Source organism: Meriones unguiculatus, chromosome 5, assembly GCF_030254825.1.
Source record: "Meriones unguiculatus strain TT.TT164.6M chromosome 5, Bangor_MerUng_6.1, whole genome shotgun sequence".
NCBI lineage: Eukaryota > Metazoa > Chordata > Mammalia > Rodentia > Muridae > Meriones > Meriones unguiculatus.
Window position 1 is genome coordinate 117,801,718 of NC_083353.1, and position 23,444 is coordinate 117,825,161.

General features: G+C 42.3%; 1 protein-coding gene across 2 annotated transcripts; it reads right to left on the bottom strand.

Annotated features, from left to right (window-relative positions):
* Positions 1-2,609: 2,609 nt before the first annotated feature.
* Positions 2,610-13,846, bottom strand: LOC110543311 (C-type lectin domain family 2 member D11-like). Of its 2 annotated transcripts, XM_060384264.1 has the most exons (6): positions 13,706-13,846; positions 10,721-10,870; positions 6,766-6,887; positions 5,658-5,836; positions 4,973-5,079; positions 2,610-4,011 (listed from the first exon to the last, which is right to left on the bottom strand). In XM_060384264.1, the coding sequence occupies exons 1-6, from the start codon at positions 13,810-13,812 to the stop codon at positions 3,867-3,869; spliced, it is 810 nt and encodes a 269-aa protein (XP_060240247.1). In that variant the 5' UTR covers positions 13,813-13,846; the 3' UTR covers positions 2,610-3,866. The 2 variants fall into 2 exon arrangements, with proteins under 2 accessions (XP_060240247.1, XP_060240248.1); XM_060384265.1 differs by lacking the exon at positions 6,766-6,887 and having other exon boundaries at positions 10,725-10,870.
* Positions 13,847-23,444: the final 9,598 nt, after the last annotated feature.

The following is a 23,444-nucleotide window of genomic DNA, read 5'->3' on the forward strand; positions in this document are numbered from 1 at the left end:
TTTTGTTGTGATATTATTGTATGCTATGTTTTCTTGGGTGAAGTTGTTTTCATTGGATTGGAGTTTTCCTTCTAGTATCTTCTGTAGGGCTGGTTTGCTGTGTAGATATTGCATAAATTTAGTTTTGTCATGGAATGTTTTGTTTTCTCCATCTATGTTGATTGAAAGCTTTGCAGGGTATAGTAGTCTGGGTTGGCATCTGTGGTCTCTTAAAGTCTGCGTGACACCTGCCCAGGCCCTTCTGGCTTTCATAGTTTCTGATGAGAAGTCCGGTGTGATTCTGATAGGTCTACCTTCATATGTTACTTGGCCTTTTTCCCTTGCTACTTTTAATATCTTTTCTTTGTTCTGTAGATTTAGTGTTTTGAATATGATGTGACGTGATATGTTTCTTTTCTGGTCTAGTCTATTTGGTATTCTGTAGGTCTCTTGCATATTTATGGACCTCTCTTTCTTTAAGTTGGGAAAATTTTCTTCTATGATTTTCTTGAAAATATTTTCTGGACCTTGGAGCCTGGAGTCTTCTTTTTCATCAATTCCCATTATTCTTAAATTTTGTCTTTTCATGGTGTCCTTGATTTCTTGGATACTTTGTGTTTGGAACTTCTGATTTTACTTTTTCTTTGAGAGAAGTATCAATTTCTGCGAGTATATCTTCAGCTCCAGAGATTCTCTCTTCCATCTCTTGTATTTTGTTGGTGATGCTTATCTTTGTGGTTCCTGATCTTTTCTCCAAGTTCTCCAGCTCCAGGGTTTTCTCAGTTTGTGTTTTCTTTATTGATTTTAATTCTGTTTTCATTCCTTGCACCATTTCTTTCATCTGTTTGAATGTGGATTCCTGTCTCTCTACGATGGTCTCTATTTTTTTGTTCATTTCCTCTCTCTACACCACTAATTGTATCTCTGCTTGTGCCTCTATTTGTTTGGCTATGTTTGCCTGTGTTTCTTTAAGAATTTTGTCCATTTCTTTTTTCTTTGCCTCCAATTGACTGGCCAAATCTTTGATAGATTTGTTCATTTCCTCTTTAACTGTCTGAATTGGCATGGCTATTGCTCTGAGAGGTTTGTTTCCTCTTTATGAGCTTCAAATAATTGGGTAAGCATAGCTTTAAAGTAATTTTTCTGTGCTTCTGATGAATTGGAATATTCATCAATTTTGGGAGTTGCTGGTGAAGTCATGATGTCCTGATTTATGTTGGATGTGGTCTTTTGCCTACCCCTGGCCATTGGTTCATCTGAAACATTCCCTGTTTGTTTCTGGATTCTGCAGTTCAGACTGGTAATGTCTCTCTCTGGCTTCTGGAGAGGTCTTCAGGAAGCTGAGAGAGGTCCTGTGGCCTCAGCGTGTGCATTGGTATACAAGCTCTATCTGTGGGAGGAAAGTACATGGGCGCAAAAGGGCAAATGCAGATGTATGTGTGTGTAAGTGTACGTGGATGTGTGTTTTGAGGGACAGAGTGATAGAGAATGTTGAACCCTTGAGTGTGTGGGAGGGGCTTTGCTATTCAGGCTTCTAGGGGGTTATTTGTGCATGCACTATATACTTCGCAGGTGCTGGTGATGGTCACTGCACAATTTCCGGCATTAACTGCCTTAACTCCTCAGTTGGACCCGCAGAACAGGGGCTTCAATGTCCCAGATGACCATCTGTTTCCCACAGTGGGTATGTGGGTGGGAGGGGTCTGATGCCTGTCTTCTATTTTAGAAGGACTCTGGATCTGGGGCTCTGCAGACACTCAAGGGCACACTCACTCCCAAGCAGGTCACATCAGCAGGGATCAGGGTATCCCGCCTCTCTGCTCTCTGGTTTGGCCCTGTTTGGGTCTTATGCTGGAGGACTGACATGCTTCACCATCTCAGTGCTGCTGCAGCCACCAGGTTAGGAAGTCCAGCTGCAGTTGGAGACTGGGATGCCAGTCTAGATGCCTTCTGGGAAGTCCTGGGGGCCCTCCACTGTGCTCTCCAGGCCTGGGAGGCCCAAGTGTCTGGTGTGCCTAGCTTGCATGGTGGGTCTGCTGGGCTTTGGTGAGTACATAGCATACTATCTGTCACTGAGGGTTTGGGTGGGCTGTTCAGTCAGTGGCTGAGAGACCCTGCCGAGCCACTATGGAAGCTAGCAGACCTGGAACTCTGGGAGGATGGTGCCACAGGTCTGGGACTCCAAGACCTGTACAGCTGGCAGTTGCCGCTAAGGGGCTAGGAGCTCTGTCTCAGCCACTATGGACCCCAGGCAGTGAGCTCTGAGCTGAGAATCTCGGTGAGCCTGCTGTGCCAAGGAGGAGGGTTATCTGAGAAAGGAGAGTGATGGGAGATCAAAGGGACCGTTTCTCTCCTTCCCCAAACAAGTCCATGGATGACCAAAGTTCTTACCTCGTGTGATGTTCCCTGTCATTTAGAAAGCCTCATCTTTGTTTCCCTGGCTTCGGAAGTCCTTCCACTCACCAGCTAAGGCATTCAGCTCTTCCACAGCTCAGAAACTGGGCATGCTAGTCGCCATTTTGGCTCCGCCCCCACCCCTTATGTTTTAAAGAGCATAAAGTAAATTATAGTTTTTGTTAGGAAATATAGAAAATGAGGTTACACACGAGTCCACAGATCACACCACGAGATCGGTTCCACGCAGGAGGTTTATTAGGTGAAGGGGGTTATAGAGAGGGAGATAGATAGAGATAGAGATAGAGAGAGAGAGAGAGAGACAGAGAGAGGGAGAGAGAGTGACAGACAGACAGACCGAGCCAGAGAGAGGAAGAGAAAAGGAGGGAGAGAGAGAAGGAGGAGGGGCCCCAGTTCTCTTATAGGGTGATCCAGAGCATGCGCGGGTGGTTCCAGGTGGTCAGCAGGTGGTCTGGTTGTCTTTCCAAATGCCTGATACCCGGTCTGTCAGGCCCCAGGGGCTGCCTGTAGAAGTGCCTGCTTGCTGATCCCAACAGTTTTAAGTACTTTTTAAATTCTTTTCTGTGTTGGCATAAATTTTGAAAAGAACATATGATGTGTTTCTCCAAATTATGAAAGAGTACAGATTCTTATCTTTCCTATCTTGTCTGGAGAGGTGCCTCTGGCAGCTGCTTTGATATTTAAATCTCAGCGGAGAGACTGCTTTTACCGGACCTTCACTAAAGGCAGGGAAAAATTTGCAAGTCCATCTCATTTTGTTTGTGACAGCAAGTGGCATAGTTTGTGAAGATCACACCTCTTCCTCAGGCTCCTCATGGAAATTAACCCATTGTTCTGAGATGTTTCTACTCTGGCTTAAAAACTACAACAAAAGACAGGCCAACAGTTGCTGCTAGGTGGCTGCTAGGGCTGCTAGTTTTTGCTGCAGAGGCTAAGGCGGCTTTTTGCTGTGGCTGTCAAGTCCAGACCTTCTTAAAAAAGCCTCCTGTGTGCTGTGTGTTATTTTATTAATTTTAATCCTCACTCCTGACTCAAGAACTGTTCGACTCGGCTGGCTGGCTCCGGCACTATCAATATTAAAGCATTCCCGTACTTCACTTCCCACTTGTGAACCTTAACTCTCCTGTTTCAACCTTTAAGTAGCTCGGCTTTCAGGTGTGTGTCACCATATAACATCCACACACGCTTTTGGGAACTCATTTTTATGGTCTCATAGACTCAAAATAAGGACTTCTCTGCATGAAAGTAAAAGTGGGGTTCAATAACATTAATTGTTCATTACACTTAAGGTCTGAGTGATGACATCTATGTTGACTCATCCATGTTCTTCTAATCCCCTGTATGTGCACTTCTTCAAGATGGTTTTCATTTGTGATGTCAAGAATATTCTAAGTTCCTTTTGATAGCAATGTGGGAAGATGTGAAAGAGAAGCAACTGTAGATGACAGGCTAAAAGCATCTTTTGGCAAAGGCTAGAAAGAAGAAAAAGAATTTTGGCACTGGAGGGTATAGTTGTTGGGTTTGCTACAGATCCATCTTCGATCTGCATAGACCCTGGCACTGCTGACCCCATTGTTGTTCAGGTAGGCATGGTTTTCCTTTCCCCGGATGGGAAACCTGAAAGGAAACCAAAAGCAGTAAGTCTGCAGAGCCCAGAACTGCATTCACTCCTGCAATGAAATCTCACCCATCTCCCTGCTTATTTGTAACATGAATATAGTCAAAGAAAGACAGTCCTGTGCCAGTTTTGCACCTGGCAGCTTTTGTATTTCCAGGCTTTCGTATGAACACCACACCTTTGTCATTCATGATGAATCCTGTAACATGTGTACAAAGCAGTTGACTGGTACTTGCTGACATGTTCAAATGAAGTGCAGGCATCGGTAGTCTCATGGAGTGAGATTTTTAGTTCTGCTTTGAAGCATTTTATAAACCAGAAAGCCGGTTTATTTAATTGCTGAAAGGACATTAATGATGGACGTGAATGAGTCTGTGATTCACCATTCCAGTAAAACAGCTGTGTTCAAATCCAAGAACTACCTTGGGTGCCCACTGATGACAAGACTTTACAGGTGGTTACAATCTCCTTGGAGTCTCTGCTTTTGTGAACAGGTGTAGCTGTGCAAGGACCAGTGAGTCTTGGCTTACAGTTCTGCAGTGGCTTTTGAGGGTTCAGAGCCCTTCCTGCCCAACTGAATTTCTGTCTACATCCCACACAGGGCATTTATCATAAAAAGAAAAAAGTTTTAAGTTGGTAACGGAGCAGACAATACCTTCCCCAGGTACCATCATCATTTGAATAAAATCACACTAAGCAAAGGTTTTGGAAATGATGGCCAATAATACATGGGAGAATCTCCAAAGGATTTAAGTTTGTGGGGATATAGAGTTTGCTGCTGATTGACTCCTGCATGTAGCACACACCCTCCCTCCCAGGCACACCTCCAACCCAAGAGCTTATTATTCTTCCTCTCCAGTACAGCTGGCCTCACCTTAAGCAGCCATTGTCTCAGAGCCACAACTCACACGCAATCACAGCATATGAACACAGTAGAAGGAAAAGCATCTGCAAACATACGTGCTGTTATACTCAGTGTTGTCTGTCCATCTCCAAGGGAGTTGTGGTGACTCTCTGTGCAGGCCAATCCAGTAGTCAAAAGTCCCCTTGTATCTACTTAGGAAATCCTGTCATGAAACACAGAAAGCAAATACATGTGTCTCTCTGTTTCAGATGATCCTTGAGGCTCTCCACTCCACAGCTTCCTCTAGAGATGTCAGGAGGGTGTAACTGAGGGTCACAGAGTTTGGAAGTGTAACAGCCTCCAGCTCTCAGTGGACCCAGTTGACATCTGTAATTCTAAAGTACCTCATTTCTATTAAAGTACCAAATTTAATGACACACCCCAGTGTGGCTGACATGGTCCCTGGCTAAGCCACCCCTTGCTGTTCTTAAGAGTTGTCACCTTCAGTATTCAACATGTGCCAGCTTGGAGAAAAACACTCATGACCACCAGGTATCTCGGTAAAATGGCACCTCTGAACTTTCAGACTGATTATGAGCACGACATGTGGTAATGTTTCTTCAATGTCTCAGAGCTTCATGCAGGTGTGTGTGACCATCACAAACAGCACACACTCACATGTTCCCCATGTCTCCACCTGCTTGAGGTGGGAAACATTCTCATACTTCATCTTTACCCTCCCTATCTCCAGGCAATACATATTCAACAGAACAAAGAAACAACCCAATCCCTGATCATTACCAGCTCCTCCAGGTTGTCAAATCGAGCAAGTTGGGCATCTTGTGCCACACAGGAGGTCTGGCTGAAGGTCCAGTTACTTGTGGATTCAGAAAAATGAAAACATTTATTTCCAAATCCAATCCAGTGTCTTGGGCAAGCAGCATAGGTGTTTTTCACTGGGGCCTGTTCAGTCTTTTTTACTAAAATTTAGAGAACACAATGCATTATAACAAGCTTGTCTTGTCTCTTTTTGACCTCCCCTCTTGTGCTCAGCTGTGAGGTATGAATTTGATTGTAGCTTTCCTAATTGATCTGTAGGAGTCCTCTCCTGAGCATAAGAGGCCTTTATCTAAAGGTCTCCCACCCTGGGTCTGAGTCCCTTTTGCTCTCAGGTGCTCACTGACAGCAGGGCTCCCTGGAAGTGCATGGATTTCTATAACGTCTTCACTTTTGTGCTTTGGATGATTGTTTCCTACAGTGGGGGTTGCTACAGCAACAAGCACTCTGTATGGACACCTACTTTGACAGTTGGCCTGATGATTGAGATAGCAGCGAGAACTGTTGGGAAGGTAGCATATACAGTGTGGACATGTTGCTCTAAAGGATGGTTCACGTGCCCAAGAGGAGAGTGCGAGACTTTATCACACTATTCTGAACAATGTGGCACTAAAATCCTAAAAATTGATTACTTCAGGAACTGTCCATTTAATATGCTGAAAACACTACTGAACATGGTCACTAAAACCATGGGTAATGGAGAGAGCCACTGTATCTTCCTGGCCATATTACTCCTCTCTGTCCTCACACTTCCTTGAGGTTCCTCCTTTGGGTATTGCTCTTGTTTTCTGCCTTGTTACCCCAGGTGGACTATTGTCTCCTGCATCTCTGTCTAGAGCTTGCTGATATGTTCTTCCCAAGGATGCTGAGCCTGGCCTCTTGTTCATGCTACAGCCTGTACTGTTCCTACACTACAGCTTCCTCCTGGAGCTTGAGTTCCCAGAGAACAGGAATTTCCACTGTGTTTTTTCAAGCCCTTCCCACAGTGCCTGGCTCACAGTGGTCGGTAAGTATTTATTGACAATGTCAATATGGACAGCATGTTACAGAATTTGGAGCATAAGTCACTTACCTGACAGAGCAACAGAAAGCACAATTACTGCTACAGTGAGGACTGTGATCACTGCATAGCAGCAGTAAAGCTTAGCACGAGACTCAGGAGAGGTGATGCTGAGACATTTTCCTTGGAGCTTTTTACCCGAAAATATAAACATGAGAACATGAATCTTAGAAAAAAGATATCTCAGAAAAAGATAATTTTACCCAGAATCCCTGTAGATTTGGGTTTCACTCCCCTAGCGAAAACCCCCTTTACCAACGTTCTCAGTCCATATATGCTGTCTTTAACTCCCAGAAGACTAGAGGAAAGGGAAACAGAATTTTGCCCAGAGTCTTCCAGTTATTGAACTAAGGGCCAGTCAAAGAGCAAGAAACAGAATGAGTGAAGCTCAGGATGAAAAGGGACGACAATAAGGTTACATACAGATTTAGTTCTGTAAGAACAGGCCTGGTTAGGACCTAGGGGAACATTATAATAATAAAAGTATAAAAGCAACCTGCCAGGTGTGGTGGCACAGGACTGTGGTTCCAGTACATGGGGAGTAGAGGTAGGAGAGTCAGGAGTTCAAGACCAATTTTGGCTAAAATTGAGTAAGAGGCTGAGAGAACTAAGTTAGACTCCATTCTTTCAATCTGTCTATGTTTCTAACTAACTAACAACTCACTGACTGACTAACTAACTGAACAACCAACTAACTCTTAAGTGACCAACCAAGCAACTAACTCTAATGAACAAAGTACATGGACTTCAACATATTAACAGAATAAGAAAATTAAAAACAGCATTTCAGTAAAATCAGCAAAAGCATGTGCAAAATGCAATGTAATTTAAAGTTCCTTCGATAGGAATTAAAGGCACTTCCTTACCCTAAAAAATGGTTTTGTCCTGGGTAGTTATATGTCAACTTGAAAAGAGCTAAAGTCATTTGAGACAAGGGACCTCAATTAAGAAAACATCTCCTGTGGTTGTGGTGACACAAGCCTTAATTCTCAGCACTTCTGAGGTAGAGGCAGGGGAATCTCTGTGAGTTCAAGGACAGCCTGGTCTACAAAGAGAGTTTAGGATGAGTGAGCTGTGTTACACAGAGAAACCCTGTGGTTTTTTATTATGTGTTGTAAATGTGTGTGTTTCTTGTGTTTTCTTTCTTTCTTTCTTCCTTTCTTTCTTTCTTTCTTTCTTTCTTTCTTTCTTTCTTTCTTTTTTTTCTTTTGCTCTCTATCTTTTGTTTTTCCTCCTACCCTTCCTTCCTTCCTTCCTTCCTTCCTTCCTTCCTTCCTTCCTTCCTTCCTTCCTTCCTTCCTTCTCCATGCCTTCCTTTACATCCTGGTTTTAGCCCCATCTCTCCTCACTTCCTAGTCCTATCCTCCCTTCCTCTTCTCCATCTCCCTCCCCTATTCCTCAGCAAGGGGGAACCCCCACACAGTCTACCCCAGCTCATCAAATCATATCAGAGCTGAGTTTGTCCCCCCACAAGGGGTGAAGTAACTGAAAGAGAGTCCATGTCAGAGAGAGCCCCTTCTCCCCTTATTAGAGGACCCACATGAGACCTGAACTGCTCATCAGCTCTATCTTCATAGGGGGCCTAGGTCCAGTCCATGCAAGGTCCTTGGTTGGTGCTTCAGTCTCAGCAGGTCCTTCCTGGCCCTGGTTAATTAGCTCTGTTGGTCTTGTGAAGCTCCTATCATCTCTATGTCATATTCTCCTCTCCTCTACATTTTCTTAATTAGTAACTGATGTGGAAGGGCCCAGCCCATTTTGGGTGGTGCTATCCCTGAGCTGGTGGTCTTGGGTTCTATAGGGATGCATGCTGACCAAGCCACAGGGAGCAAGTCAGTAAGCAGCACCCCTCCATAGCCTATATCAGGTCCTGCTTCCAGCTTCCTGCCCTGTTTGAGTTCCTGCCCTGACTTCCTTCAGCCATAAACAGGGATATGGAAGTAAACATCAAATAAACCATTTTGTCCCCAAATTGCTTGGGTCATAGTGTTTTCTCCCAGTGATAGAAATCCTAATTAAGACATGTACTTATGATACACCAACAGAAAAATCCCACTACAGCCAGCATGAATGTTTTCCCCAGTAACACAGAACAAGGTCAAGGTGTCTGCTCACTGTTGTAGTGTGACTCTAAAGGTCCTATCCAGCAGAATAGGGCAAGAATAACAATTAACAGTCAAACCTCATAGAGATAAAGGACTACATGGATATATCTACGTATACATTTCTATTAAAAAGAGTCTATTAAAACGGCTCTAAAATAATGAATGACATTACAGTGCTGCAGGAAAACATGTCAACATACAAAATAACTTTCACTTTTATACAGGAGCAATTGTCAAATGCAAACAAATGTAAAATAACAGCACCATCCACAGCACTGCCAAACACACATTATACATGTAATGAAATACGTTCACAATCAGAGTCTGGAAAAGCAGAAGGTGCTCTTAACCTCTGAGCCATTTCTTTAGTTCCTTCCATGGAGTTTTAAAACTATCAGCACATTTTAGTACAATTTCTTCAGGAAGAGAGAGAAAGAGAGAGAGAGAGAGAGAACCCTTTTAAGGGACCAGAGCAGAGTGTTCATTATATTAAATCCAATTCATTTTTTGGGTTTGTTGATAAAGAAATACACCACATCTTTTGGATTTTGGTGCCACAGAAACTTCTTAACACTTTCTCTTCTAGTTGTACTTTAAACAAACATGTCCTCTGAATTCAGTAATCAAGGTCCATGGCTTTCTTTTTAGTTAGGCATCATGCAAATTTTCCTTTCAATATTCCCCCTACGAAAACACCCATGTGGGTGTTTCACTTCTGAAAGTTATTCTATTTATTTTTTCATTCATTCATTGGCTTGCATATGTGGCCTATATTGCTTCCTTTCTTTACTTCAAGTTCTCTTCTTCTTTTTTTTCTTCTTCTTCATCTTCTTTTTCTTCCCCAATTTGAACCTCAAATATTTATTATGGAAAATCCCAGATATCACAAAAAAAAAAAAAAACCCAGTGTGATAAATTCTCACTTTGGACTAAGTTCTCTCACAGAAATATGGGGTTTGTATGTATATCTGTGCAGCTCATTAAAGTGGTTGCAGTTATGAAAAACATAAAAACATAACCTAAGCTAAAAAAGATCTACATCTTTTCTACCTCTTTTTTTTTTTGTTAAGTATGAACACTTTGTTAAGTATTTCAGGAAAGCCAATATACTTTTACTAAACCAAACAAGGAAGCAAAGAAAAATTGAGGTAATGGAAGAAGATAGAAAAAATAAAAATAAAAGAATAAAGCAGACAGTTTTCAAATACAGAAGACAGTTTTCTTTCTGAAGATTGAAACATAAATTCGACAGGATTCTTTTTTTCAATTATGTACCACAACCTAGATATGCCAGAGGAGTCCCTGGATGGGGGAGGGGTTTCAGTGCCCCAGGTACCTCACCTCCCTCCTTTCTTTTGAAGCACAGTGGATCTGAGAACTACAAGTCCCAGCACCACAGATGACATCCTCAGCTGTGCATATGGAAAGTTGTGCTGTTAGAGTTTCCTTCACCCTGGGACACTAGGAGCATGTTCTGTGGCAACTTCCTGTCACTCACTAGAGTGAAGTAGCTAGCTAAACACACATACACACATACCAAACACAGACTAAAGAAAAGAATGAAAAACAAAACAAAGCCAAAACCAACCAACCACACCAAAAACAAAACAAAACAAAACAAAACAAAACAAAACAAAACTGTGGCTCAGGCTCTTATAATAAATTTATTGTTCATGTCTCCTGCCCAGAAACACTTCAACATTTAATACTCCAATAGAGAAACTAGTATAACAGAGGCCTTCAGTCATGTCCACTTCTAAAGAGACCCACCATGACAGGCTAACAGGCAGGAGGGTCACCTCCTATGGGTTCCTGGTGAATCTCCCCTCTATCCTTTTAGTTTGGTTCACATTGCTTTGAAGTACTTACCCATTTCTACCTCTTGCAGGCAGTCTGGAGTAGTGGGCTTTGTCTTCAGCAGGCCTGTGGACGCCTCTTCAGTCTTTGCAGCACTCATCTGTGAGCTGAGAGGAAGCCACTCACTGACTTCAGGAGGAGGTTTGAAACTTGAAAGCCTGCAGAGGGAGAAAAGCTTTGTGTTCTGTATGTGCTTCCTGCTATGCATGTTTACAACACAGCCCAGACAGGTGATTCATAAATCATTCCTTATTAGTCCTAAACATTTCACCTCTCAGCACATAGCTTTCCGTTGCTCAGAGAAACAGAATTCCAAAGTAGGAGACTATGTCATGAAATAAAGTAAAGTTTAAACACAATATATGAAACTGATGAATGCTTTAGAAGTCCTGTCAGAAAGAAGCCAAAACCATACAATGGAAAAAAGACAGCATCTTCAACAAATGGTCTAACTGGATGCACAAAACTAAAGTCCAAGTGGATCAAAGACCTCAACATAAAACGAGATACACTAAATCGATTAGAAGAAAAAGTGGGGAAGAGCCTAGAACTCATTGTCATAGGAGACAACTTCCTGAACAGAACACCAACAGCATAAGCTCTAAGAGCAACAATCAATAAATGGGACCTCATGAAACTGAAAAGCTTCTGTAAAACAAAGGACATTGTTGTCAGAACAAAACAAGAGCCTACAGATTGGGAAAGGATCTTCACCAACCCTACATCTGACAGAGGGTTGATATCCAGAATACATAACGAACTAAAGAAGTTAAAAAGCAACAAAGTAAGGAATCCAATTAAAAAAATGGGGTAAAGAGCTAAACAGAGAATTTTCTGTAGAGGAATATAGAATGGCACAGGAACAGTTAAAGAAATGCTAAAGGTCCTTAGTCATCAGGGAGATGCAAATCAAAAGGACCCTGAGATTTCACCTTACACCCATCAGAATGGCTAAGTTAAAAAACTCAAGTGACAACACATGCTGGAGAGGATATGGAGAAAGGGAAACCCTCCTCCATTGCTGGTGGGAATGTAAACTTGTACAACCACTTTGGAAATCAATCTGGTGCTTTCTCAAACAATTAGGAATAGTGCTTCCTCAAGATCCAGCTATACTACTTCTAGGCATACATCCAAAATATGCTCAAGTACACAATAATGACATTTGTTCAGCCATGTTCGTAGCAGCTTTATTTGTAGTAGCCTGGAAACAACCCAGATGTCCCTCAGCTGAGGAATACATACAGAAATTGTGGTACATTTACATAATGGAATACTACTCAGCAATTAAAAACAAGGAAATCATGAAATTTGCAGGAAAATGGTGGGATCTAGAAAAGATCATCCTGAGTGAGGTACCCAAGAAGCAGAAAAACACACATGGTATATACTCACTTAAAAGTGGATATTAGACATATAATATAGGAAAACCTACACAAATCTGTACACCTAACGAAGCCAAGCAAGAAGGAGGATCCTGGGTAAGATGATCAATCCTCACTCAGAAAGACAAACAGGATGGCTATTGGAAGAAGGAGAAAGCAGGAAACAGGATAGGAGCCTATCCTAGAGGGCCTCTGAAAGACTCTACCCAGCAGTGTATCAAAGCAGATGTTCAGACTCATAACCAAACTTTGGGCAGAGTGAAGGGAATCTTATGAAAGAAGGGGGAGAGAGAAAGACCTGGAGGGGACAGGAGCTCCACAAGGAGAGCAACAGAACCAAAAAATCTGGGCACAGGTGTCTTTTCTGGGACTGATACTCCATCCAAGGACCATTCGTGAATATTATCTAGAACTCCTGCTCAGATGTAGCCCATGGCAGCTCAGTATCTAAGTGAGGACCTTAGTAATGGGAACAGGGACTGTCTATGACATGAACTCAGTGTCTGGCTCTTTGACTACCTCCCCCTGAAAGGGGGAGCAGCCTTGCCAGGCCACAGAGGAGGACAATGCAACTGATGAGACCTGATAAACTAGGGTCAGATGGAAGGGGAGGACAACCTTCCTTATCAGTGGACTTGGAGAGGGGCTTGGGAGGGGATGAGGGAGGGATGGTAGGATTTGGAGGGAGTGAGGGAGGGAGCTTCAGCTGGGATACAAAGTCAACAAACTGTAATTAATAAAAATATATATATATAAAAGAAATCCTGTCATATCCAACAACATAGTGATGTTTCATGTGTACTTTGCTCTGCTTTTTTTTTTTAAGAGAGGAGCAATAATAAAACCCTAGAGAGATCACAAAGTATCTGTTATATTGGCTAAAAAAGAAGAGTATATGAATTTTCAGGAGTGATACCTTAGAGCTAATAAAATAAGTGTAACTATCTGGTAAGATGCTGTGTAATACATGGTAAACAGCTCCATTTTTGCCAAGTGCAAACGCATGCACTTCCACACACCATAAGTGTGCAGTGCATGAAAAGGAAGAGCCAAGAGAAGAGGAGTTATAAAAACAGTGGTTTGCATAGTTTAAGAGTGTCACTCCAAGAACATGGAACACTTGTTCAGAAATAAAGAGACTCGAGCCAGATTGAAGAGGATTCTGATCTTCCATCCCAAAGAACCAGTGTTTATTGTGGCTGCAGCTTTACCAAGCTTCCAGCTTATTCAATATTGCAAAGGCAAAACCTGCACCAGCCTCAGTTCCACAGGCTCTCAGTTGATATCAAAATCACTAATTTTCAGTTAACACTGCCTGGGTAGTGTCTGATTCCTGTGAAAATCTTGAGTCAGCCACCACCCAACACTGTACATAAACTTTACCATTTATATAAAGTTTTGTCCTAGACAATGACCCAGAGCATTTTGATTATCTTCTCCTATCTCAGTTAAAGGATGGTAAAAGTTGTAAGGACTGAAATGCCAGATTATAAGCACATAAGATCACTACAGGAAGGCAGAGAGAAAAGAAGACTAAGGATTGAAGAACAAGATGGTCCTTAAATATTAAAATCTCTTTTCAAGACAGAGTAGTAATGAGTTGCTTACCTGAAGCTTAGTAGAAGCTTCAGCAGATGTTCCCTGCCATTGCTGACTTCCTTTCCCCATCCTGACCTTTGACCAGCATTCCAGTCTTCCTGGGCCCTGACAATCATGTCCTAATTTCCCAGTCAAAATCCTGACCTTTGACCAGCATTCCAGTCTTCCTGGGCCCTGACAATCATGTCCTAATTTCCCAGTCAAAATCCTGACCTTTGACCAGCATTTCAGTCTTCCTGGGCTCTGACAATCATGTCAGCTGAGAAACAGTTGCAGAGGAGAGTGTCATTGCTTACCATGAACACTATCAGTCCAAAGGAAACTGCCAGAGCCTACAGGACCACCTGTGGCTAGCAAAGAGCAGGATCTCTTGGAGCAGTCTGGAATACTGGTCCAAAGTAGCTGCTCAAGCTATTAAAGCAATTTAGGAGACCTGAGGCTATTCTGTCAGAAACATCTGTTTTATTGACTATTGTGTAATTTTGCCAATTCTTTCCTGAAAGGAAAGGACCTGAAAAGGGTGTGGTTATTATTTTGAGGAAAATGAAAATCAGTCTGCCAATGAGAAGTAAGAGCCAGGGGCCCAAGAGAGTCCACAAATGAGAGTTCTGCAATAAAATTGACCTCTGGAGTTTATAAGTTTTTGCCAGCTCATGTATATGTCTAAACATTCCTTCCACCTGGATGGGCTTGTTTACATCAACTTTTCAACAAGTCCAGAGCTTCCTGGTTCTGCAAGATCACCTGCATTGTGAATGCAGTTTTAGAGCAGTTTGTAGGCTCTAGCTGATTTCTGGATGGTGTCTGTTAGCTGAGTAGAAATCTGCTGAGGCGGATACAGTATAGGGACAGAAGGTAAAGTTAAGGAATTTAGGGGAAAATCTTTCTCTCAGGTGTATACTTGAAACTTCCAAGCCTGTGGTCCTGGTAGTTGGTCGGGGGGTGTTGAAGAAGTCCCAATACCATGAAAGGATCAGGGATGATAGTAGGAGGGAAAGCTTAAGCGTTTGAGTAATGGGAGTATTTATTTAAAGTCCTGTTTGACCTGTGACAGATGGAGCTAAGTCTGGACTCCCTGAAGCTTAAGTGATTTAAGTTTCCAGAAAACAAAAAAAAAAGCTAATGTTTTAGATAAATTAGCATGACCACTGTATTCTTCACTGAAACCTGTATCTATAGGCCTTTCAATGCCAGCTCCTTCTCTGAATAATGACATGCAAACATATTTCTTTATGAATGCCTATGCCTTACTAGGTTTGTTTCCAACTAGCTCGAACTTAATTATCCTGTTTATTCTAATCTAAGTTCCACCATGTGGCTGTTTACCTCTCTTCAGTCTCAGAACTGAATTCTTCAGTGGCAAACCTCTCAGCCTCATTCTTTTTTTTTTCTCCTTTAAAGAACCATCTTGTTTTTATTTTTTTATGTCTTTATTATTTATTCAGTATTCTGAATGCATGTGAGCCAGGAGATCAGAAGAGGGCACAAGATCTCACTATAGATGTTTGTGACCCATCATGTGGTTGCTAGGAATTGAACTCAGGACCTCAAGCAAGAACAGCCAGTACTCTTAACCTCTGAGCCATCTCTCCAGAGCCCCTCAGCCTGAGTCTTTCCCAGAGGGACTGTCTTTGTCTAGAAGTTATACCTTACTATTCTGCCTTTTGCTATAGGCCACAGGCCTTTTATTTTAACCAATCAGAAGATGTCTTAGGCAAGCAAGGAAAGACAGAGACACATCTACAGAGTCTACAAAAACATTATTGTCCAACAGAAATCCTTATTGTAGATAGAACAGACAACAACTGTCTCAAAATAGTTAGAAGAAACTCACATCTTAAAGTCATAGAAAAAGCTTAGGGACCCAAAAGGATGGGATCTATCTTTTAAGCCTATATTTAGAAAATAATGAAAGGAAGTTGTAAAAGGCTGAGCCAGTAACTATGATAATAGTAGCCAGTGTGTTATCAAGGCTAGATAAATATCTTGTTAGAACTCCATAGATTGATAGGTTGAATGTGAACAGAGGTGAGTCTAAAATAGAGGTTGGCACTCATATCTTGAGAATAAGTTAATGTTAATGAACCTCACTTTTACTTTTGTGGGGAGAAGTCCTTCTTTTGAGTCTATGGGACCACAGAAATGAGTTCTCCAAGGTGTGTGTGGTTCTTATATAGTGACACACACCTGTGATGCCCACTACTTAAGGGTTGACACAGGAAAGTCACAGGTTTACAAGTGGGAAGCAGAGCATCAAGCTCAGCTGATGCTCTGAGTAGACAGCAACAACCAGATAAATCTGGAGCCTGTCATGCTGCAGTAGAAAGGAACTCAGCCAAACCCTGCTTTTGTTTGCACTGGACTCAGACAATGGCTGTGGTACAAGCTCTAGCTATGTGAGCCTCACAGCTCATTCCACAGAAGTGCATATCTGCAGCTAAATACTCCTGCAGAGAGATGGGAGGTGGAGACCTGAGAATTCCCAGAAGCACCTGGGCCAGTGAGCCTGGAGTACACAATCCAAGGGTGAGAAACAAGCAGGCTCCACCCAGAAATGTCCTCTGACTTCTCCAATTGCTCTGACCCTCCCTCCCTCACCCCATCTCTTCTTCAACTTATTTCATCCCCCTGAGGCCTGGTTTTCAGGTAAGGAAAGCAAGGGGAAAGTAAACACTTTCCCAAGAGAATTATTTGGGAATTAATGAATAGTGGTAGTGTCCTCCCCAGAAGTCTGGCTGAGTAAGACCTGGGAATCCATCAAAGGATTTTTGAATAAAAGTCATTAACTTGAACAGTTTGGCTTTAAGAAAAGCTAAAGAATGAAAAAAATAAAATGTAGGGATATTTACAGATGCCCAGTTGAGGGAAGTTTATAGTTTGACAAGCATGCTGGGCAGTAGGTGACATCAGCTTTGCTATTCAGACCCAAGGGTGACCATGAAGAAATGAACAGAGGCAAAGGGCAGCTGTGAGGGAGCCCTGCCTACTGCCTAAAGTGTGACAGTGAGTCGCTGCTAGAGACAGACTAGTCCTGAACACACCCTCCCTTGTAATCACCTGGAAGACGTCTGCATTAGTGCTTGCCTTCTGGCCTCATTCCTCCCTCGTAGAGACCTGCAGGAACTCAGAGTGTGGGCCTAGTGCTGGGATAAAGCAAAGACCCACCAGCCTCTGGATGAGACAGCAAGGAACCCCATTCTATTCCACATGAATTGAGGTTCTTTTCCTCTCTGCATCCAACTCTGTAGACCCACTGTGTTTACTCTGCATGTTGAATACTTTTATTGAACACTTACCATGTGTAAGTGTTGACATACATTTGTGTATGTCTCAATGCCTTCCCTAATTTGGCTGGTCAGACCTTATATATTTAAGGGAAGGGAAGGTCAGCAAAATGAACATGATTTTCACATGATCACATGACCTGTTAGTAGCAGCAGAACTAGGAGTTTTCATGCCAGATTCCCACACCTTCTCCCTTTTATACATCATGATAAAGATTCTTGCGGGAAGAGTTCTCCTCCAGTGAAGGTACAACTGAAAATTATATATGGAAAATTCTATTAACTGTATCTCTATTGTCTATATGTTTTAATAATGTTGTCACTGAGTAATCTAGAGCATCCTTAAATGTCTAAGGAAAAATAATGGCTGATAATTGTCAGAAAATCTTGAACATTAAAACAGCTATTCTTTTTTTTTTTTTCAGATTTAGAATCATGGGCAAAGACAGCTGTGCCCTCATCTCACATATAAAAATTCTTCCTGACTCCTGTTCTTCAGACAACCATTGTATCTGCCAAAAGAAGCAGAAACATATCTGAAATCCTGTGTCCTGACTTCTGATTTCGAATCTCATCTCGATTTCTTCACCATGCTCACCATCTCTGCCTTGAACTGTCTCTGCTGTCTGCCCTCCCTGTACAAAAAGCGTGGACTCCAAATACACTGGGACCATTACAGCTGCTCATGTCCATTTTCTTTTTTAAATTTAATTTTATTTTTTTATTATTAGTTACATTTTATTAACTCTGTATCCCAGGTGTATCCCGCTCCCTCATTCCCTCCCAATCCCACCCTCTATCCCTCATCTCCTCCCTGCCCCTTCCCGAGTCCACTGATTGGGGATGACCTCCTCCCCTTTCATCTGACCCTGCTTTATCAGGTATCTCCAGAGTCCTCCTCTGTGGCCTAGCAGGACTGCTTCTCCCTTGGGGGGTGGGGAGGTCAAAGAGCCTGCCATTGAGTTCCTGTCAGAAATAGTCCCCGTTCCCCTTACTATGTGAAACCATTTGGTTACTGAGCTACCCGAGCTTCATCCGAGCAAAGGTCTTTATTCTGTAAATATAATGCATACAGAATGTGTCATTCTAAAAGAGGAATTCTACAGAAGGAAGACCAGGCCAGCAGGGGGCGCTGGAGGCCTTAGGTGGCCTGTGCAGATCTTTGTGCCTGAGGTCATCTGCAGACAGCTGCAAAAAAACTATTTTTAAAGTCCTGACCTTTACCCCACCCCCACCCCAAGCCATCTCACATCTGGGTTTATAGAACCTTGATTAAAGTCCTTGCTCTTGACTCTGACACCCGAACCCCAGAGTTAAAGAACATGGGAAGGGAACAGTTGTTTTGATTGACACCTCCAAATAGTCAAGTAGTAACTGATTAAAGCTGTCGTAACGAGAGTGACTCTAGGTAAACTGAGCTCTGCCTGTGTGACATCTCCCACTCTGTGGAGATGCACCAGCAGACCATGGGCAGATGCTGGGACATTGGTGCTAGACTTCCCAGTATGCGGAGCTGCGAGAACCTGGGGTGGCTGGGAAAGTTTCCTGTCATGGCAACAACAATGTACCAAGACAGGGACTTCTCTCTTTCCCGTGTTCCATAGGCCTCTCCGTTTTAATTTATTACTTTAATTCATCATTTCTTTTTCCACACTTCTCTATAGTATACGGTGCATGCAGCAACTGTAGGAAGTATGCAGCTTAATATTTTGATGTTTCAGTAGAAAATAAATGATATCTTTATACTCTTCAGTTAGAATAATATAATAAAGTACGTGTTTATTCTGATAACTCTCTCGGGTGTTCATTTTTCTAGGTGAAAAATATTGCCACGTTTCCATTTATAGTAATCAAAAGAGAATAAGGTTGAATTGACTATGTAAAGGGGCATAATAAAATTTCTGTCAAAATGAACGTTGTCAGATCCTGATCACTCAATGTGAAATTCAATTAATTCAACTGAAGCATATACTGTGTCCAAATAAAATCTCAATTAAAATAATTTTTAAATTAAATAATTATTTTGTGTGTCCGGATGTTCTGCTCCTATCTGTGTTTGTCCACCATGTGCATGCAGTGCCCTTGACAGCAAGAGGGAAGAGTCGGGTCCCCTGGGATGGAGTTACAGATGGTTGCAAGCTGCAGTCTGGGTGCCGGATCAAACACAGGTCCTCTACAACAGCTATCAATGTTCCTAACCACATTTCTGAGCCATCAGAAAATCTCAGTATTCTTACTTGTCAGAAAGAAATACTTGACTGCTTGCTGATCATAACTTTCTATTATATTAACACCAGAGAACAATGCGTTTGTGAAATTCCTAGAGAAAAAAAAATCTCTAGGAAAACCTTTCAGAGAGAAGCAGTACTATACATCAAGGGTTAACAAGAGCAATATCTGCAGCCGTTAAGAGCTGAGTAGGTATGAGCAGGAGGGAGCCAGGGACATACATACCCATCTCTTTCTAGTTAGGGACATCCTGACCAGAAAGGCCATCAAGGGAGCTACAGCTGTGTCTAGGTTGCTGTGTCTCCTGAGGTTTGCAATGCTCCTTTATACTCACACACCCTTGAAGCTCCAGTAGGAGAGTTAGGCACCAGAGAACTTTCCCAGTGACTATACATGCCACCAGTGAATATGCTAATGAGCATGGAAGAAAAACTGTGTGGACATCTTGGCTCTGGACAATTTCCTTAATGGAAGATAGAGGAAATTCCCCAGATGGGAACTTACCAATGACATCATGGAGTTGGGACCGTAAGAACCATCTGTAAATTGCACTATGCAGAGTGCAGTGCTCTGCTGCCCACCTCCAGGCCAGCCTGCTCCAACCTTGCTCTGGAGTGTACTGTACATTCCAGCATTACTTTGCCTTGTTAAACAAACTTGTGCTCAAACTCTCTTGGGAGAATTCTTTCTGTGAGAAGATGAGAACACAGGAGAAATCTGTCACCTGGAAACAATGACCCCATCAGAGCTCAAATCTGAGGGGAATATTCTCATAATTGATAATGTGCACACAGCCTCTTAGAATAGTATTGACATCAGCCTTCTGATGCTGCTAGGGTGAGCTGAGTCCTCCTCCATGGGTCAATTTAGCACACGTGGGTGTTAGATCTGAAATCAAGTGATCAGAAAGATACCTAGGTAGAAATATTTTCACAAGAGACTTACTTTAAGAAGAAAAAAAAATAGCTATTTATGTCATTTTTGTTTCAGCAATAACTTCTTATTGGATAGGTTCTTACCGAAATAATCTCAAGAACTCAAGCTATGGAGGTGAAATTTCACCAGGAAGCCATGACTTACTGTATCTCAACAGGCTGAAAATATCAGGTCTGATTAAGATTATTACAGCTGCGCATACCCACTTGTGAGATCAGAGTCAACATTTATTATGACAGGAAGCCTCCACAAAAGTCAGGGTTAGGTGCTTAAACCCCACCCACTGCCAACTGCCAAACAAGAGTTGACACTTTGAGGAGGATATGAAGGAAAGGAAATCTGCTCACCATGGTGGGAATGAAAACTAATACGTGTGTCATGAAAAACAATAATAAAATCGGGAGAGGACAGGAACCCCACAAGGAGAGCAACAGAACTAGAAAATTTGAACACAAGGGTCTTCCCAGAGACTCATACTCCAACCAAGTACCATGCATGAGGATAACCTAGAACCCCTGCACAGATGTAGTCCATGGCAGTGTAGTGTCCAAGTGGGTTACATAGTAATGGGAAGAGGGACTGCCTCTGTCATAATCTGAGTGGCCTGCTCTTTGATCACCTCCCCCTGAGTGAGGAAGCAGCCTTACCAGGCCACAGAAGATGACAATGCAGCCATTTCTGATGTGATCTGATAGACTAAGATCAGAAGGAAGGAGAGGAGGACCTCCCCTATCAGTGGACTTGGGAAGGGACATGCGTGAAGAAGGGGGAAGGAGGGTGGGACTGGGAGGGGAGGAGGGAGGGGCTTATGGGGGGATCCAAAGTGAATAAACTGTAATTAATAAAATAATAAAAAAAAGAAAAGAAAAAGAAAAACAGTATGAGGTTCATTCGTGTCTTCAAAAATTAAAAAAACATCTATTTCACTATCAAACAATCTCACTCCATCTCTCATATGTCCTCAAGCATGGTTTTCTTCTTCCTCATGGTCTCTTCGTTGTGTTTCTCATCATCTTCAGGCTAAAGGATTCCTTTATAGATCTTCTAGGGAGCTTTCTTGGTGGCTGAGATTTCTTTAGCCTGTTTTCATTCTACATCTTTACATCCATCAGCAATAATTTCAGGATTAATGCATTAAATGTAATATATAATTACTGCTCCCTTATTTCTTTGGGTCTTAAGGGTAGTTTTGAATAAATTAATTCAATAGGATACTTTTTAAAAACAGCAACCAAGAAGTTCTGTATATGTGTAAAAACCTCAAACAACATCTTTGTTTATTTGTGCCTATTTCGTTCACCAATGTAACACTGGCTGATTGGTGAGGCTTCCCTTCTTGTTGGTGTTAACATTTCCTACTGCTCTCCCCAACTTATATCGAAACCCTTCATCTAGGACCTTTTCCTCTTGGGTGAGATAGATCTCTACCAGCACAGTCTCTCTCTCTCTCTCTCTCTCTCTCTCTCTCTCTTGCATGGTGACTAAGAGTTGCTTCCAGTGAACCTACACTTATATACTTTAACTTGCCTTGCATGAGGGACAGTCCACCATCCTCATTTCAGCCTTACCACCCAACCCTAGCTCTCCATTTTGTAATTAAACAAGAGGAATATTATTTTGTGCAGGAAATTCAATTGGCCTGCCCTCAGGGGCCTTCTGGGTTCTGAGAAGGTCCTATGTCACCATCAGCATCCTATGTCATCACCTGGGCCAGGTGCTTCAGATATATAACCCATCTGCCAATCCCACCTTTCTCTCCCACCAATCCCCATCTCTCTCTGCTTCAATGCTTGCTTCTTTTCCCTTTGTCCTCAAGAACAGAGGCAGTGGCCAATGACCCCTGGGGCAAGAAAGACTCACAGGCCTCAAAGGAACACTGATATCTTCAATGGCCTCAAAGGCTACTGTAGCATTCATTTAAGTGATGGGCTAACACTGATGAATTCCTACAATGTATTTCTGCCTTGAAAACCTAGGGCCACAATTCTAAAGCTGTTCAGAAGACATGCTTAGTGTCAGCTACACCTCCTGCACAGCAGGCAGGAAGGCAGCTTGCTTAGAAGATAAGAAAACCAGAGCTCTTCCTGGCTTCTGAACTCTGGCCAGGAAGGAACCAAGAGGTTTCATGTTTCAAGGAGAATTGAAACTGTCCACCATTGGGACCTTTGCTTCTACAGCTGCATGGCCCATGTGATGGGTATTCTTGGCTGTCCACTTGACTACATCTGGATTTAAGTAAAACCCTAAAATAGAGAATTCATCTGTGAAGTGTTTTTGCTTAATTTGAAGTAGGATAATCCAATTCTAATCTGGATCACTGAGGTAGAAAGGCATGGCTTTCCCTGCCTAAAGTTTGGCTGTGATTCTCAGCATCTGCTTCAATCCCCTGTTGGGTGGAGCCTTTCAGAGGACCCTCTATAGTAAGCTCCCATCCTGATTCCTCTCTCCCACCACTTCTGATGTCTATCCTGTTTGCCATTCTGAATGAGATTTAAGCATCTTTCCTAGGATCCTCCTTAGTATATAGCTTCTTTAGATTTTCTGTAGATTTTAGTATGGCTGTCCTATATTATACAGCTAATATCTGCTTATAAGTGAGTGTATAACATGTCTGTCTTTCTGTTTCTGTGTTACCTCACTCAGGATGATCTTTAACTTCCTGAACAGAACACCAACAGCTCAGGCTCTAAGATCAACAATTAATAAATGGGACCTCCTGAAACTAAAATGCTTCTGTAAAGCAAAGGACAATGTCAACAGAACAAAATGACAGCCTACAGATCTTCATCCACCTTACATCTGATAGAAAATTACTGTCCAGAATATATAAAGAACTCAAGAAATTAGACACCAACAACCCAAATAATCCAATTAAAAAAGGGAGTAGAGAGTTAAGCAGAGAATTCTCAACAGCGGAATATCGAATGGCAGAGAAACACATAAAGAAATGCTCAACATCCTTAGTCATCAGTGACATGCAAATCAAAACGACTCTAAGATTCCATCTTACACCCATCAGAATGGCTAAGATCAAAAACTCAAGTGACAACATGCTGAGAAGCATGTTAAAGGAGGAACCCTCCTCCACTGATAGTAGGAATACAAACCTGTACAACCACTTTGGAAATTCATCTGGATCTAGTGCTTTCTCCAAAAATTGGGAACAGTACTACCTCAGGATCAAGCTCTACCACTCCTGGGAATATACCCCAAAGATGCCACACCATTAAACAAGGACATTTGCTCAGCTTTGTTCATAGCAGCTCTATTTGTAATAGCCAGAATCTGGAAACAGCCTA

Coding starts and splice junctions, on each gene's coding strand:
- LOC110543311 (XM_060384264.1), bottom strand. CDS start 13,812: ATGATTGTCAGGGCCCAGGAAGACTGGAATGCTGGTCAAAGGTCAGGA. Junction 10,871..13,705: donor AAGCTTCTACTAAGCTTCAG/GTAAGCAACTCA, acceptor CTCCCTCTGCAG/GCTTTCAAGTTTCAAACCTC. Junction 5,080..5,657: donor TTGACAACCTGGAGGAGCTG/GTAATGATCAGG, acceptor GTTTCATGACAG/GATTTCCTAAGTAGATACAA.